We start from the raw sequence: 18,436 nt of genomic DNA, 5'->3' as shown, positions 1-18,436 counted from the left end.
ACTTTAGTTACTTTCTCGCTATTTCCAATATAAGTGACTAGAGAAATATGATAGCACAATTTCACTATAAAATCTTTTTCATCTGGAAGACTCTAATCTTTTCAAATAAAGAGTATTTCAAAATTTTTAATATAAAACAACCAAGACTTAGCTGTATTCATAATAATGAAATATAGGCCTCAAGGGCCACTTACGGGATAATGATTTTTTTAAAGATTTTATTTATTTATTTGATAGGGAGAGAGTGAAAGAGTACAAGCAGGGGGAGCGGCAGAGGGAGAGAGAGAAGCAGACTCCTGGATGAGGAGGGAGCCCTACATGGGGCTCGATCCCAGGACCCTGGGATCATGACCTGAGCCGAAGGCAGATGCTTAATTGACTGAGCCACCCAGGTGCCCCAAGATAATGACTTTTAAAAAGAATGAATATTCTTTAAAATGTGTTGTCTCTAGTATATGCAACTATCCTACTAAGGATATTCAGTGTTCTAAATTTAACACCAGGAGGAGGCAGGGGCAATTCAATCAGAGTGGACAGCCTGGGTCTTGGTTTCCTTATTTCTACAGCTCTTTTGAACCATATGAACTTAATTTAACTGGTTAATTTAACTTATAAAAATATATATATAAAAACTTAATTTAACACTTGATTGGCATGTGGCCTCTATAAATTCTCATTTTTTATTTTTAAAAATTCAATCAAGACAAAACCAAATAATTTTATATTTTTTCAATGAGAATGTAAAATATTAACATCGTAATATATAATTAATAGATTTTCAAAAGAGAGGACAATGAAATAGAGACAAATAAAAGCTTTTTGGAAAATGTCAAAGGGAATTACTATATTTCTTCATTTTAAAAGTATTATCCAAGTCCTTGATTTACAAAGAGGATACTGAAACTGAGGTATCAGCAACAGAAATGCTGTAATAATAAAGTCAGTATCCCTACATAATGCTAACTTTGCACATTATCGGTGCCGTGTATTTATCAAGGCAGTCAATCATCCATTCGACAGTTAAGTTGTGAGAAAGCTGTATTTGGCCAGTGTTTAAGTTTCAAAAGAGAATTTTCAGGAATTAATGAGATTTATGGGAAAACCTTTTTATATATTCAAATGGTAAAACTACAAGTATATGTAGTCCTTAGTCTCTCCCTCTGCCGCTCCCCCTGCTTGTACTCTTTCACTCTCTCCCTATCAAATAAATAAATAAAATCTTTAAAAAAATCATTATCCCGTAAGTGGCCCTTGAGGCCTATATTTCATTATTATGAATACAGCTAAGTCTTGGTTGTTTTATATTAAAAATTTTGAAATACTCTTTATTTGAAAAGATTAGAGTCTTCCAGATGAAAAAGATTTTATAGTGAAATTGTGCTATCATATTTCTCTAGTCACTTATATTGGAAATAGCGAGAAAGTAACTAAAGTTCTAATAAGGACATGTTTGCGCATGTACATCCTTCATTTATCAATTGACATAACTTCATGATATGTGTATGCTCCTAAGTTGTCAGAGAGCCTTGGTAAAGGATCAAATTACCTTCCTCTTATCCCATTATTAGTAAAACAGCAAAAATAGCTCATGACCTACCTTTGCGAAATTTTTTTGTGAGAATTAACAACCACAGCAGTCTTTGAAGATATAAAGAGCAGGCACACTGGGGAAAAAACTATTAAAAACAACCCTCCTGTAATGCAGTATGGTGCTAGATGGGACCAGTGTAAATGAGCTTCCCGAAAGCAACGCTTCATATTGTTACCTTTGATGTTCTTCCCTGGGGCTCCAAGAGGGCACGAAGGGAAGCTAAAGCGCCGTTCCTCTGCCTTGCTCTTGGTAAATTATTTTATATAGACTCATGGTAAATTATCCATTCCTTTATCCCAGAAGAGAGTAAGTAATATTGGATTATAATTGAACACTGGCAGTAGGGACAAGGCTTTGCTTTAAATGCTATTGATACAGAATGAACAGAGTTATGTTAGGAGATCTGGTAACTGAACTCCAAATTACACAAGCCACACTGTCCGGGAACTACAAATATGGCACTCATCATAAAGATCTCCAATGTGTGCCTTTTCTGATAAAAAGGTCCTCTCATTAGGAAAGGATTGGGTCCGAATGCTTAACAAAATTCGTAAGTTCATGTGAGCTGTGCCTGAATGGTGGCCAGACAAGAGTTTAAAAAATAATAGACATTATTTTCTCCCTCACTCTGGTAGAAACTGGGGGTGGGAAAAAAGGCAGAACTTCTGCTCTGAGGGTGTCATTAAATGAGAAAGAACCATGGAAAATATACCTCATTACCCCAAGAGCAAACCACCAGTAATAAATTCAATGCTAATATCTAAATTAACAAATTCATTTGCAAGCTCATTAACTGAACAAGATGTCCAGGAGCCTTACTGAGGCTGTGAGTCAGAGATCTGATAACCAAATTCTGTTGCAACCATATGTTTCTAGAGTAGCACTTCAAAATCCTGATTGATATGGGCGACTGACATTACAACATGTAATATTAAGAAAATCACAGACACTTCATTTTAGCTTCAAAGTGTCAAACAATATCCAGGATCTACAAGAAATCTAACAGGTAAAACTCTCTCTCGTTGAGTGCATCTTCTTCCATCTTGTGTTCTAGTGTATTGATAGAACTACCAACAGCATTGAAAATGCCTAAATCCCTGGATAACGGACAGTGACATCTGGTAACCCAAAGTGCAGAGGTGGGACCCTACACAGCAGCTACTCAATGATGTTTGCCGGTCATGATGGTCACAGGAACAAAGATCTGGCTGGAGAGCGCTTACCGTTGCAGCCAGCCACATGATTTCTACATTCTTTCTTTTTTTGGCTTGGATACTTTGATGGAGATTTTCTAGTAATCCTTTTAAATCATTTTGTTCTTGAAAATGTGAAATGTCTGGGGGAAAAAAAGGAGAAAGAAAGGGAGATCATGTTAGTGTTAAGCTGCCTATGGAGATTTGCTCAATATATGTATAAATAGAATTTCCATAACAACAACTAACATTTGGAGCACAGAGTGTCTGAGGATAATCATATTTATTAATCTAAGGATAATCATAGTTATTAATCTCTCTAGCTTTATTCTTTACTTAGAAATATGCCTCAGTCTTCTCCAATACCTATTCTATGCTGTTGTGGTAATGTCAGTTTTCATATACTATTATTATACTAACAAGGGAAACATTCTTGATGCTGGCTGCTCCCTCCTTTCCACCAAAGCATGACATAATGAGACATGAGATGTAATTTTATATCTTACTATAACCACTTTCTGCTACTAAGTAGCTAGTCTCAATCAAGAGGATATGTTAAACTGAAAGCCTCAGGAGTGGGAGAAATCTGAAGGTTCAGATAAAACACAGGCAGTCAGTTTCTACGGAAAGATTCCTTAACCTTAGCACCATGGGCATTTTGGCTCGGATAACGTTTTGCTGCGGGGAATGGACCTATATTCTGCATTGTAGGATGTTAACCAGCATCAGGGACCTCTACCATTTAGAAACCAGTGGTACCCTTCCTGTGGCAATCAAAAATGTCTCCAGACATTGCCAGATATTCCTTGATGGCAAAATCTATCCTGGTTGGGAACAAATGCTAGTAAGGAGCACAGGTACAACATGGAAAGAGGGAAAACATGAGAGGTGACAGTTAATTATATGGGATAATTAGATAGGGAGCAGGAAATGACTGATTGCTCAGATCTCTACATACTAATGACTAAAGCATAGGTAATAAATGGCACACATTTTATATTAAAACCTAAGGCAATGCACATTATGACACAAATGTCCCTGACACTTGGTGAGATGGGGTCAATATCAGAATACAGAGATGGAAACAAAAAGGCTTTCTAAGAAAGTTGTTGGATTAATGCTGTACAGTATGAAAATGTGCTCTAATGTTGAATCCACAACCTGAAGGGTGAAGAATTCCTAAGAGTTTTAATTGAGGCTGAACATAGGAGAAAATCCATAAGAATAATATGGACTGTATGTAGGCTCTCCAGTAATAGTGAAGCAAAATTGATATATTCCTGAATCAGTTCTCTTTCTCTCTCACAAACACACACACACACTCACACACAAACTCACACACATACAAACTCACACACACACACAACACAAATAAGCTATAATCATAGTATGACTTTGTACTTTCCAAAACTGTACCAGATGTTTCGTTTTATTAAAATAATACATCTGAGTAGTTCTTGACTTTAGCTCCAGAGAGTGAGGAAGTATCCTAATAAACTATACTAGCAATTTATATCTGCCAAAGAGTGAAAGTGGTTGGTAAAATAAAAATATCCATTGAGAACAGTTATATATCATCTTGAATTTCATGACCACAGAACAGGGGAAGGTCAGGTACAATCAAGATGTATCCCTATGTTAGGGCAAGGAGATTAAAAATATTCATATAAAATACATGCATGATTCCACTGTATTAGTTTCTAAATGGAAAAAACCATCAGAGGTCAAACCTTTGCTATGTAACTACAGATGATTCTCTAAGAAAGACAAGGTTTGACCAAAAATATCACATGGCTAGATAGGAGACTCTCTGATATACAGAAATTTTAATAAGACAGAGCCCAAAGATAAAGGGAAGAAGGCATAAGGGAAGGCCTTGAAGAGAGTTACAATACCAGCTCAAGACTCCACAGCTAATCAAAGAAAGTAAGGACAATAATGCCACTTTTTAATTCATACTTACAGCATAAAAGGAACAAAAAGTCTGGTCTACCATCACTGCCTTTAATAAATTAAAATTATAAGCAGCCATTTAAAATTATGTATGGGTATACCATTAACAGGGAAAGTGTCCTTGACATTGTTGAAAGTAAAAATTGGTCAGATCAATGAATGAATGATTTGTATAACATTGTATGTGTGTGGGGGGGTATGTGTGTGCATGCACGTGTGTGCGTGTGTGTGTGTGGGGGGGTGCTTACGTCTCTCTATACAGGCATGTAGGCAGAGAGAGACATCAGTCATTGTTATGCTGTAGGATTTAGAGTGATTTTTCAACTGCCTTTTCATATCATTTGAGACATTTAAAATAAATGTGGGCTGTTTTTAAAGAATAAACTTATTTTGAGAAAAAGGGAGAACACAGTATATGCATAAGGAAAGGAAAGAACCCAAATTCTTAGGATACAAAGAGCTGACCTCAAAGTCTTCACAGTTCAGTAGGGGAAGATAGATTTTTAAACCACCATTAACTGTAGTAAAGTATATTGTGGGCTACGGCATTAAGTCAGTAAAAATAATAGAGACCCAAGGGAAGGAGTGTGCAATTCCATAAAGGATAGTTGGGTATGGAAGGGTTTCTAGCAAAGATAATGCTTCGTGGCTATGAAAGCATTTGAGGCCCAGGGAAAAATGTCAGCAAATGCGTGGAGACAGAAGTAGTCCTGTCCAAGCAGGGAGCCCATGGCTCACTATGTCCTCGCAGGCCCTGGTCTCAGAGGCAGGAATTATGAAGGGCCTTTTCTGCTATGCTGGGAAATCTGGGCTTCATCCTAAAAAAAAAAATGGGAGCAACTAGGGAATTTTAAATAAGGATATAACCATATCTGAGAGGTCCCTGAGATCCTTTCTGAAATCACCTGGTATAAATGGCTTTCGAATGTTTTTGAAAGGAATACAGAATAAGAATTTTACCCACAGCATTACGCATATACACACAAACACACACACCCTCTGTAACAAGAGTTTTATGAAATAATGTTTACCCTAATCGCATACACTGTTCCCTGAATATATTCTGTTCTATTCCATGTGATGATGATGATGATTTTTATTATTATTGTCCTAACCCTCAAAATTGATGCAACAACCTGGAGTCAACATAAAACATTTGCCAATTACTGAGTTAGAGCAACCCCATGTCCAAGATGCTTTGGTGACTTTCCCAAGGTCCATAGTCAGAGGAAGTAAAAACAGCCACTCTCCCAATTCCTACACCAGCAATTTTCCCCAAATCTGTGCTAGTGTCTTCGCAATTAGCTGGTGGCACGAAAAGGCAGTTCCAGTATTAACCCTATGAACTGGCTTCTTCAGAATTCTGAGAATCCTGAATAAAGTAGAATGATTTTCCAAAATAATTTAGCTTCATTGTTGACATGAAGATTTTTTAATCAGTCATTTAAAACAGACTATAAGATCCGAAACAGAAGTCAAATAAATGGTCATTTTTGGCCTATTTCTACCCCATAAAGATAGCACTCTAGGATGGACAGACATGATATCCCATAGAAATTTCACCCCTTCTTCCCAGCGCATGCTTTTGAGAAGGAAATTATTTTGATGTTCTTAAAATTTTCAGGCTACTATTTCTATTTCTGTAATGGTAAAACTTGCTTTTATTCAGAGCACATCTCCACCAATTCAATACTTTGGTTGCTGACAAAAATCCTACAGGTCACAGAAATCTGGTCTCATTCTGGACTAGTAATGACTAGTTTGTGGATTAGTGAGATTTCAAGATACAATGACAGATCCTGATAAATCCACTGAGAATCCTGGTAAACGGGGAATATGGATTGGTTTTTAGACTTAGAATGTATCTCTTCAAATGTAAATATAGCCCATAAGTCTTGTTTTTGCTACTCCCTCTTGCATTACTTGCACAGAATTCTGACAGGGTAATTGAATCTCCATACCCACCTCAGTACGAGTATTCTTTTTGCAAATGGGGTTCAAGAAAGTAATCAGGTGAAAGGTACAAGAATGTTCATTGCACTAATGTTTATAATATTAAACAACAGCAAAAAACCCATCTAAGTGTTCATACAGAGAATGGATAAACTGATATATAATTATGAAATATAACAGAGAAAATCAATAAGCATGCTATATTATATATAAATATATATGGGCACAAATATAGAGTAAAAACTATGCTGAGCAAAACAGTAAAAATTTTAGGACTCATGCAAAATAACAGTAATAATATAAAGTTAAATATGCAAAACTATCAGATATTTTATGGCTAATACATGTCGGGTAAAAATGTGTATGATAATGTAAAACACCAAATTCAGGATATTGATTTTCTCAGGGAAGTATAAGTAAGGGATTGGAACTGAAAGGTGTGCAGAGTAGGCTTTCATTCTATCTGCATTTTTCCTCACAAAATTTCTAGGCTGAACAATGGGTTCCCTAGGGTTTATTATCTTATGATCTGTTCTTTTTTTGTTTGAAGGAAGCACAGAGCCAAGATTCCCGGAAAGTAATTTCCAATGCCAACTCTGTCCCTGCTTTGACATGTGGTCTTAGGTGAGTTGCTTAACCCTCTGTCCCTATTTTCTCAACTGAAAAATGAGGACAATAACCCTGCCATGCTTCATCGACTTGAAGTGGAAAACAATTAATAAAAGTCTTGGCAGAAGTGCTTACATTGTTAAATTCTGTGTCAACTGTGGAAAACAGAGGAAGACATTCGCACCTCTCAGGAAAGCAGTCACAGTCTCAGATAGGAAGCTTACTTTCTCAGGCAAAAGTCAGAATTTATCCAAAGTAAGGTGCATACAAAGATCAGAATCACCAACCTTCACAAACCCTGTGACTGGTTTCTTATCACTCCTCAATGGCACAGAATAGCCAAATTCAGTCAGTTTTTATATCAAATTTCTCCTTGTTCTGTCAAATGGGGTTTCTTTAATATGACATTGACCTGAATCAAAGGTGGGGTGCTGACAAGAGAATAGGAATAGGACTGCCAACCCTTAGCCAATTGATCAGTGATGTTAATGAGGTCAAGGCAATAGCTTCATCACCTCACTGTCATATGACTTCATGTTGCCAGAGAGTGTGCCAAGATAATACTGAAATTAAAGCTGAATTCCCAGCACCTATTTCACCCATTTTCCACTTCACAGTGGGCACAAAATTTACATGAGATCAATCATACCCTCACTCTGAAGTCAACTAATGTAATCCCATCCCCCCTTGAAGTCAGGGCTGCTTCAGGGATGGACATCTGAAACTAAGCTATCAGAACTTGACTGTGACCTGGGCAATTATTTCAGGGTTATGCAAGTGACCTGTCCTGCCCCAGCTGAGTGAAACTCAGTACTCAAACGTAGAACAGGGAAGATAAGTCCTCTTTATCTCTTTGGTTGATCAGGCAGTTGAGCATGGGGATAAATGCTCATGCCGGCCATCCTTTAGTCATGAGATGACCAGATGTAGGATAAAGTCAACACTAAGAGTGGCTGAATGATGAAGTAGGGCTGGAAAGTGTCTTTTCACTACTGCTAAGCCAGTGAAACAACCTTCCCTTGAAGGGTCATCTGCCTTACCATTGGAATTTTCCATTTTGTTAATAAATTTTCTTGTTCAAGTCAGTTTGAGTCAGGGTTTCTGTCACTTGCAATAAAAAAACATGCTGCGGTAAAACCCATGGTTATATAGGCATTTTTAACATTGGCCAGCCATCTTGCAAATGTGTACTGTTGCTTTAGAGGTGAGAAAAAGGCAAGTAAGAATGTCTCTGGAAGGCAGCGCATCAATCACTTCTATTGTGATGGTTTTAAGACATGACTCCACAATCTTTGACATCCCTCTATGGCAGAGATGGAGCCTATGTGCTTTCCCCTGGAATGTGGGTGGGCTTGTGACTGGATTTACAGAGTGTGGCAGAAGTGATGTTACATTACTTTTGAGGTCAGATCATAAATGACTGTAGCTCTTATCTGATTCTCTTGGAACTTTGCTGTCTGTATTTCCTTTTTTGAGATGTTCCCTATAAGAACGCAGGCTCTATGCTGGGAGAAGCCCAACCACATGGAGGCTCCCGTTTAGGTACTCCACTCAGTGGTTTCAGCCAAGTCCAGCCGTTGAGTCAGCATGGCCCAGGTGCCAGAACATGAGCATTGAAGCTTGCAGAGGACTCCAGTTTCTAGACATGTAAGTGACTCCCTCCCCCTTCCCACCAATGTTCTTTCCAGTGGAGGTCCCAGGTATCATGGAGTGGATATAAACCATCCCTACATGTTCTGTCTGAACACCTAACCCACAGAATCTGTGAGCACAAATAAGATGATTCTGATTTTATGTCAGTAAATTTGGGATAATTTGTTACCTAGTAATAAATAATCAGAACAACTACAAAAAAAAAAAAGAAAGAAAGAAAGAAAGAAAGAAAGAAAGAAAGAAAGAAAGAAAAGAAAGAGAAAGAAACAACTTAGAAGAGCCTGTACCCCTAAGTATGAAAAGTGAACACATAAAGAGCAATACTTTCACAGTCCACCTTGGACTATATTCTGTGATATCAAATCTCTATAATTAATTCTGAAATAATTATAGTTAAATGTACTAGCAAGCAAACAAATGCAATTAGGTGAAAGCCACTGAGATGTCTTAAAATTGGAAATTGTGTTCTTTCAGATGCTGTAAAATCTTGAAAAATATGGAAAAAAGCCCCAGTGAAACTGGTTTTATTTAAATTGTATTTCTAACTTAACAATTTACGAAAAAGGCAATATAAGAAATCAAATATCAAACTCCCCACCTGAACAGAGCTGAATAATATTTTTGACCTATACACTTTCATTGTTTCCTTTTAAATGAATTTCAAGGTTGCATCACCCATAGCAAATGAAAAGACAAACTTTAAAAGTAATTGTTAAGACATATTAAAAGCAATGTGTTAAAAATTCTTTAGGAATTTCCTTACTCACTATTTTATACTGAAGGCCATGGGACTTGCTGTGCAGGGAGGAGAGTAGAAATATAACATATTAATATTTTTTTCCTACTTCCTTTTTTTTAAAGAAAACAGTCACGATTGATTTCTGAATCTCCAAACCGTTTCAAGTCATATCAAAGAGTTGGGGGATGGTATGTAGGTAGATGGCTCTCAAAAACCTCCATTCCTCAGATACCTGAGATAGTTTTATATACAGAGAGTAGAAAACGTGTATATGAAAAGGGGCTTGACACAGTTTCCCCAGCTCAGTCTTTTTTTTTTTTTTAAGAGAGAGAGAATGTGTGTGTGTGGGGGGGGGTAGAGAGAGAATCTTAAGCATACTCCAAGCTCAGTGTGGAGCCTGATATGGGGCTTGATCTCATGACCCTGAGATCATGACCTGAGCTGAAATCAAGAGTTGGAAGCTTAACTGACTGAGCTACTCCAGTGCGGCCACCACCCCCCCGCCCCACCCCCAGCTCACTGTTCTTGTGAGCCCAGTTGCACTGGTTGAAATACTCTGCCTGTGCTCAAGTAAGCAGCCTAGGTTCTTAGCACTGAAGGCAGGTGAATGGCCGCCTTTTCTTTTTCCCCAGGTAACTTCCAAGTCCCTGTATTTTACTCTGACAAGAACAAAAGCAAGAAAAGTCATTGACAGCACACATTACACACAAAAAGTCTGAAAACCAAAGCAAGAACAGATTTCTCAAAGCTTAGGACAGAAAGGGAAGCAGCTTTTGAGGTAATTCCAGTGCCCCACCTCCCTGAGCCAGGCTGCCAGTGAAATATGCCAAGGCCAAATGGCAGCACAGAGACACAGGTGTGTAACAAGGCCATCTCCAAAAAAGAATAATTCAGCACTTCCATGCTCCCCCACTTTCTGATAACATGGAAGGAACTGACTCCCAAATTGCCAGAATGATAGCTAAACAAAGCGGAGGGACAGTTGAGAAGACAGGGCTTTTTCCCAATAGCCAAGGTCTCGGCATGACTTCTTTAGGCTCCTGGAGGCAAAGAAGATTGAGATCTTGAATATTTCATATTGTATAGAATAAAATAAAGAACTCTTGAGGTATTAAGAAAGGTATAGATGAGGTAAAGTAGAGGAAGGAGATTACAGAAATAAAGCTGTTTTAGGAGGCTCCAAAATGAAAAGGAAAGAGGTAATAAGAATACAAGGTCTACATTTTATTCCATTCATATAGCTTTTTTTTTTTTTTGACTTGAAGTGAGCTCTAGTTTTATAACTTGGGATTCTCATATATTTATTGATAGCAACAAAATATATTAATCTACCCATGTTGCAAGACTTCTCTTTTCTGACCCACCTGATACAGATAATTTTATCTGTGAGCCTTGAGCTTCACTCGCTTACCGGACTTCAAAGATGAGTTCTGCTTTATCTGGAGTTTTGCTTTGCAGAAGTGGAAGCATGAAGAAATAAAGGTGGGAGAAAAGGTAAACCAGAATGAAACAAAAGACCTTGCACTTATGGTTGAGAAAAGCAGAATAGTAAGTAGTGAATGTCTGAGAGAGTGGTATGCTCAATAGAGTGAATCGGAGAGTTGGAAAAAATGATTTAAAAAGTAAAATCACAAGTTGCTAGTTGTCTCCTCTTTGATATTTAATTAAAAGTTGGAACAAATTTTTATTTAATTGTTAGGCTCTTCATGGGATGTAACTGGAGTCATAGGATTAATTTAAGTGATATTTCCAAAAGGGAAGGTGAGTCCTAAGATTTTTAATATCTACCTTACTCCTCACTGTGGGGCCAATGAACTCATCCTAATGGTGATGATTTCAGGATTTCATCCCTATCAGAGTATTTCACAAAGAAATATATGCTTTTAAAAAGATAATCAGGGGCGCCTGGGTGGCTCAGTCATTAAGCGTCTGCCGTGGGCTCAGGGTGTGATCCTGGAGTCCTGGGATCGAGCCCCGCTCCTCCGCTGGGAGCCTGCTTCTTCCTCTCCCACTCCCCCTGCCTGTGTTCCCTCTCTCGCTGGCTGTCTCTCTCTCTGTCAAATAAATGAAATCTTAAAAATAATAAATAAATAAATAAATAAATAAAATAAGAATAAAAAGATTATCAGATAAGCAATGATTATATGAAAACAATTCATTAAAGTTAGTGTAGATAGCTATTTGAAGGAATACAGATGAGATAGAAGAAAAGAGTATATTGAATTGACAAAAGAGGCAGGTTGGTTCAAACTATAGGAAGAACTTTACAATCAATTTTAACTGGATGAATGAGTTGACTTGTTTGTACACAGGAGAAATGTAAGTCTCTTGAGAAACTCAAAGTGCACACTGTCATGATCTTATCCATCACTCTAACATTTGTAAGTGCAATGTGACATCATCTCAGTACAGAAACTGACATTGGAAAAATTAACTTCCTTTCTCTGGTGAGATAATGGTAGAATGTACTTTGAAGTACTGGCATATACATATTAATTATTCTCATTTAGTCGATAATGAAATGGAGACATTCAAAACATCAAGTGATTCACTTAAGTGAGTTTTCAATTGAATTCATATCTTTTGATTTCATGCCATTTTATGCAGACTTACTAGGCTGGTTCACTGGGAGTCTAGCCAATCTTCGTTCAATGAGCAGTACAATCTATCATGTAAGACCTAGTCTACTTTGTCTACAGACAGGAGAGGCCCTGTGAGAAGGAAAGAATGCACAAAAATGTAAAGGTGACTAAAAAAATAATCTTGGACTTTTCTTATACAAAATAGAATAAGATATAAGGCTAACCAAAAAAAAAATTGATATGAGGAATCTGGAGTAACATAGAAGATGCTGAAATCAATGCTGAGGGAGGTGGCGACTCGTAGGGGCATATGTGAGTATGTGTGTCTATCTCTGTTATTTGTGGTATTGTTCGTATTTGTTGCTTCAATCTAGTGTACAAGTTATTGGACACTAGAAGTCTATGTCTGTGGTTTTAACTGCGCATAAAAAATTAAACTGAATACTGTTTTGCATCCCTTTTCTTTTCAAAAAGTCACAGGAGTGCTTCTAGAGATATATCAGGAAAAAAAATTCTCTTAATCTTTATAAACATCAGAGAGCATTAAAAACTTGAAGAGGTAAGTACATCAGAGTTTCTTCTGGGATGAGTTGAAAATAAATGTGTAATTACTAGCATGTATAAATTATAAACAGAAAATAAAGGTGCTGCTATAAATATTCAAATGTTTTAAAATCTGCAATTTTAAATTAAGAAGATCAGAAGCCCTTGGATCTACAGCAATGGGAGAACAGCAATATAAAAGTGCAAAGAATACTTAAAATATGCAACTTAGTCCCTGTTCTCCCACTCATGAGGATTGTGAACTTAATAAAATCTATCTTGGATCCCAAGCCCCTCATAGCAAATAAGGTTGGACTAAACCAGTATTTCTTAAAATTTGCCCTGAGGAGCATTTATTTGGCAAGATGCTCCTGAGTATTTCATATATATATATATATATATATGATATATATATATTTCATATATATATTTCATATATATATTTCATATATATATAGCAATAAAATGCTATTTCAACAAAGTTAAATTGTTTTAGACACTGTAGAAAAGAACTGGCAAATTATGACTTGCAGCATAAACCCAGTCAGTTCTGTGTCTGTAAATACAATAAAATTTTATTAAAATTAAGCCATGTACATTAATTCACATTTTGTCTATGGCTTAATTTGCACTACAATGGCAGTGTCTAGTTGAGTAGTTTTAACAGACATCGTTTGACCTTCAAATACTGAATTCTTTACTCTCCGGTCCTTCACATAACAAGTTTGCTGACCAGGCTATAGGCCTTTTCAAAACTTTCAAAGTGCTAATGTGAATTCCAAAACCACTTGACTATAAAATCCTTTTATTGCCCAACAATTATTAGCAGAAAGAGTGTCCCCTGGAATAGTCTAGATTATTTCCAAGATCCCAATTCTTCTCCGATTCTTTAAAACATTCAACTAAATGACCTCAATTATCTCATTAATTTGTTCATTCAACAAATATTTTTGGAGTTAAACTGGGCCAGATAATGTTTTTAGTAGTTGGGGTATAGTCAAAATATAGACCAGGAGACTTGTCTTCATCGAGTTTACATTCTGAGGAGATAGAGCCAAACAAGGTAAATGACATACTGTATTCTAGATGATGGTAGATGTTATGGAGAAGGGGACCAGGGCATGGGAGACTGCAATTTTAAAGAGGGCAGTCAAGAAAGGCCTCCCTATGAAAGTGACATTTGGGCCAAGACTTAAAGGAGATGAGTGAAGGATCCATATAAGGGGAAAGAATTTAAGGCAGAGGATATGGCCAAGGAAAAGCCCTAAGAAACAGCAAGAGGTCAGTGGAGCAAAGGAGGGAGTGAGAGGTAGGAGAGGAGAGTTAAAGGGCAGATTTGTTGCCAGATTACAGGGAGGCTTTGAGACCACTGTAAGAACTTAGGTTTTGTGGGGCACCTGGGTGGCTCAGTCATTAAGCATCTGCCTTCGGCTCACGTCATGATCCCAGGGTCCTGGGATCGAGCCCTGCATCTGGCTCCCTGCTCAGCGGGGAGCCTGCTTCTCCCTCTGCCAGTCCCCCTTGCTTGTGTTCCCTCTCTCGCTGCCCCTCTCTCTGTTAAATGAATAAATTCTTTAAAAAAAAAAAAGAACTTAGGTTTTTAGTCTTCTAAAAAAATAAGGGCTATTGGAAGAGTTTGAGAAAATACATGATTTTCATTTTTAAAAGATCACTTTGGCTGCAGTGATAAAAACTCAGTGAGGCTGAGAGAGGAAACAAAGAGACAGTGTGGGCATTATTGCTATAATCTGAAGGTGAGAGTAACAAGGGCTTGCACAGAGCAATAGCAAGACAGGTGGTGGGAAATGGTGGCACATTCTTGGGAAATTGAGCCAGTGAAATTTTCTGATGGACTGAAAGTGGGGTGTGAGAAAAAGAGGAGTCAAGGGTGACTTCAATTTTTTTTTTTTGCCAATGCAACAAAAAAAAGCTAGAATTGATTAAAAACTAAGATGGGAATGATTGTAGGAAAGGTAAGTTTTTAAAGACATATCAGGAACAAAGTCAGAGGTGATGAGCAGGATACAGGAGACCTGGGAAGAAAGATGGGCTGGCGATGTAGGTATGGAGGTCGGTAATGAATAGATGGTATTTAAAGCAATGAGACTGTTCAACAAGAGCAAAGTAGACATCCATAGACTAAATCCTGGGACACTCCAACATTGGGAGGTCAGAAAGATAATGAGGAATCAGTAATGGAGGTTGAAAGGTAGCAGCCAGATGGTAGAAGCAATCACAGAAAAGTGTGGTGGCCTGGAAGCAAGTGATGAAAGACAGAAAAAAATAATGATGTCAAATCTATTACTAGATCAAGCAGGATGAAGACAGAGAATTGAACATTGGCTCTAACAATATAGAAACCCTGATGAAACCAGTAAAGTTATGTAGACCAAAGGCTGACTGGAGTGGATTTAGACCAAAAAAAAAAAAAAGGGTAGAGAAAAATTGGAGACAGCTAGTAATCTTTAAATTCCACTTTTATCTGTTCTTTCTGCAACATTTTCAACCTTAAGGTAGTCCTGCATTATAAAATAATTTATCCTATACTGCCAATACTTTTTACTCATCTTTAATGTCTATGCAATGCCAAACATATGGGTAATATGTGAAAATTTCCTCAGCCATCTGAATGTTTCCAAATACACATATGTTTGAAAGAAAATAAGTAAAATATTTAGATGAGTAACTGGATTTTTCATTTGTATATCTGGACATGTACATGGTATCAAAGTTGGATGTCTGCAAAACAGAAATTATTAGTAGTAAAGTAGTTGTGCAGTAATTTATGGTTCCTGTTGGAAGAACATTCATGTGTTAACTTAAGAACCTTCTATCTTCTTATACCTTCATGTTTGTTGAAAATGCCAAAAATCTATAATAGTCAGATTATTCCTTGTACTTGAGAAACTTAGACACATTAATTTAGCTTGGCATAATAAATCAAGGTAATTTCACATTGACCAGAACCATGATTACAGCTGAGTTGCTTTATATACACATTTCACTTAGGTCAATAAATGTTTGTTAAATAACAATAAATAAAAGATACAACATTCCAATATTCTGGGAATTTCACTTTCTTTTACACTCAAGTCTAGAGTATAAATGAAACACAAAACATGAATTTACAGTTTGAGAACTAATCTATAACATTTTACAAGTCTAACTTAGTGGTTTCCAAATCTTAACCCCGCAGCAGAATCATTGGGAGGGCTTGGTAAAACACAGACTGCTAACCCCACATCCAGACACGGATTGTTTGAAATTCTTCTTGCATGGGAAAAGGTAAGAAGGTGCTGAGCGGCAGACTGTGCTGGTCAACTGCTGATCTGTTCTCATGTCTATCTGTACCTTTTTCCCTTTGGGTCTTTATACACAGGAAAACCTTACTCCCCAGGCTGCTTGCTGCACATGGACTCACAATTAAGTTTGGACAATGAGGATTAAGAGGGAGATTAAAGGAAGGAGACAAACTGAGGGTTTTAGAGGGGAGGGGGGTGGGGAGATGGGCTAGCTTGGCGAAGGGTATTAAGGAGGGCACGTATTGCATGGAGCACTGGGTGTTACACGCAAATAATGCATCATGGAACGTTACATCAAAAACTAATGATGAACTGTATGGTGACTAACATCATAATTTAAAAAAAAAAAAAAAAAAAGGAAGGAGGGAGGGAGACAGAATCCCATTCATTTCTCCCCTGATCTCTCGGCTTCTTATAAGGCCCTCTGTGGTTTCCAAATGGCTCCAGTTCCAGGGAACTGTCCATGCTCCCAGTTTCTACCAGCCAGCCCCCACCCAAGAACCAAGACACAGCTCGGGGGCCCTAGTTTTTGTGCTCTGGTGACACTACATCTGACTTAAGTCCCTCTAACACCTGGGCTAGTAGCAGCTTCCTGCTATTGCCAAATTTGGGGTGGCTACGTGGATCCCTTGTTAATTCCCCCCCCCACTTTTTTAAAAAAATATTTTATTCATTTATTTGACAGAGACAGCCAGCCAAGAGAGGGAACACAAGCAGGAGGAGTGGGACAGGAAGAAGCAGGCTCCCAGCGGAGCAGGAATCCCCATGCGGGGCTTGATCCCAGAACTCTGGGATCATGACCTGAGCTGGAGGCAGACACTTAACGACTGAGCCACCCAGGCGCCCCCCTCCCCCTTTTAAATGTCAGTCATCAATGCTCTGCGGCAAATTCCTCAAATGTGTTTTCCTGACTGGGCTAAGACTGATATGGCTACTAAGCATTTGGTATTATTTTTTGTTTTATCCAAGTACAGCCTAGGCTAGCATAACATATCTAATTCAGATACTCTTTACCTGCCCCTGTGTAAAGGTTAATCTCTTCTTGCATTTCCTGACCACATCCTTAAAGTTTATAGACAGTAAAAAGGAAGCAGAGAGAAAAGATATATTGGGAGGAGGGAGAAAGGTGGTGGGGGAAGGGTCTTAGAGTATTTTTTGTCATCCACAGCTGAACCTTAGTTGACAGAATAAAATAGTATCCTCTGGTGTCACTGTTTTCTAAATGTTGAGAGGCTGTCCTAATGTTCAGAAAGAGTGTATATATATTATATTAATATCATATATATATTATCGTGAATCATTCAGAAGAGATCTAGTATTATTATATGTGGGGGAAAGTTAATACTTAAGAAATTTACTTTATTTTTTTAAAGATTATTTATTTGAGAGACAGAGAGAAAGCAAGCAGGGGAGGGGTAGTGAGACAGAGAGAATCCTGAAGCAGACTTCCAACTGAGCATTAGCCCAAAGCGGGACTCAATCCCGGGACCCTGAGATCATGACCTAAGCTGAAATCAAGAGTCGGATGCTTAACCGACTGAGCCGCCCAGATATCCCAGAAATTTACTTTAAAACCTGGGGAGTATTTTACCTGTATCAGAAAGTCTCTTTGCCAAATGAAAAAAAAACTCAGATTGTTGGAAGGCATTTAGTGGGGTGTGTGCATGGGGTATGACAGTGTGTGTATGTGTTTGTGTGTGTGTGCAACTCCATGTCTGTGCGTGTGTTTGTTAAGGTCTTTTGAGATATCTGCCTTACCTCATTTCCCATTTTATAAGTTCAGGTTATTTCCAAAGCCTGCTGAGGTCTGGCGAGCCAGGCTCAGGGTGGGTGGTAGTCTAAGGATAGAGCGTTCTGAAAAGCAGGGGCCAGAAACACCCACCCCTTGCTCTGAGAAACTAAAGGCCGTACGTTTAAACTTGTGGCAGCAGTGAGCCATGCTGCAAGTGTCAATACACGTGGGCTCCAATTTTAAGTAAGTAAACAGTAAGCGGATTGATATTCAGATGCACCTTATCTTGCTTATGGAACATCGCCCATCTATGTGGCTCACATAGCTGATGCTGTCAGGATTGATTACATCACATATTTTCTGGTCTGTAACCAGAGCTCATAATATAATTACTCACTAAAGGAAATACCCATGTAAGTAGCCTTAATTTTCATTAATAAACAGAGCAAATGTGGTGCAATTCTTCTCTCTGATATATGCTCAATATTCCAAGGACTGATTTATGTGTTGCTTCTCAGCGATTTTATCCATTTGTAACACGAGGTACCTGTTAGCATGTGTGCCAGCCACTGCTCTCCCACACTCT

At 38.0% G+C, this 18,436-nt stretch overlaps 1 protein-coding gene across 9 annotated transcripts in view; it reads right to left on the bottom strand.

Moving 5' to 3' along the window:
- INPP4B (inositol polyphosphate-4-phosphatase type II B) overlaps positions 1-18,436 on the bottom strand; it is a 753,420-nt gene that overhangs the window by 47,663 nt on the left and 687,321 nt on the right. For all 9 annotated transcript variants that reach the window (XM_034661577.1, XM_034661575.1, XM_034661579.1 and 6 more), the window contains one exon: positions 2,815-2,927. In XM_034661577.1, coding sequence (XP_034517468.1) covers positions 2,815-2,927 — 113 coding nt within the window. The remainder of the gene's footprint in view (positions 1-2,814; positions 2,928-18,436) is intronic.

The sequence above is a fragment of the Ailuropoda melanoleuca genome, chromosome 5, assembly GCF_002007445.2.
Source record: "Ailuropoda melanoleuca isolate Jingjing chromosome 5, ASM200744v2, whole genome shotgun sequence".
In the NCBI taxonomy this organism is placed as follows: Eukaryota; Metazoa; Chordata; class Mammalia; order Carnivora; family Ursidae; genus Ailuropoda; species Ailuropoda melanoleuca.
The sequence above is the reverse complement of the archived record's forward strand: the minus strand, read 5'-3'. Positions and strand labels throughout refer to the sequence as shown.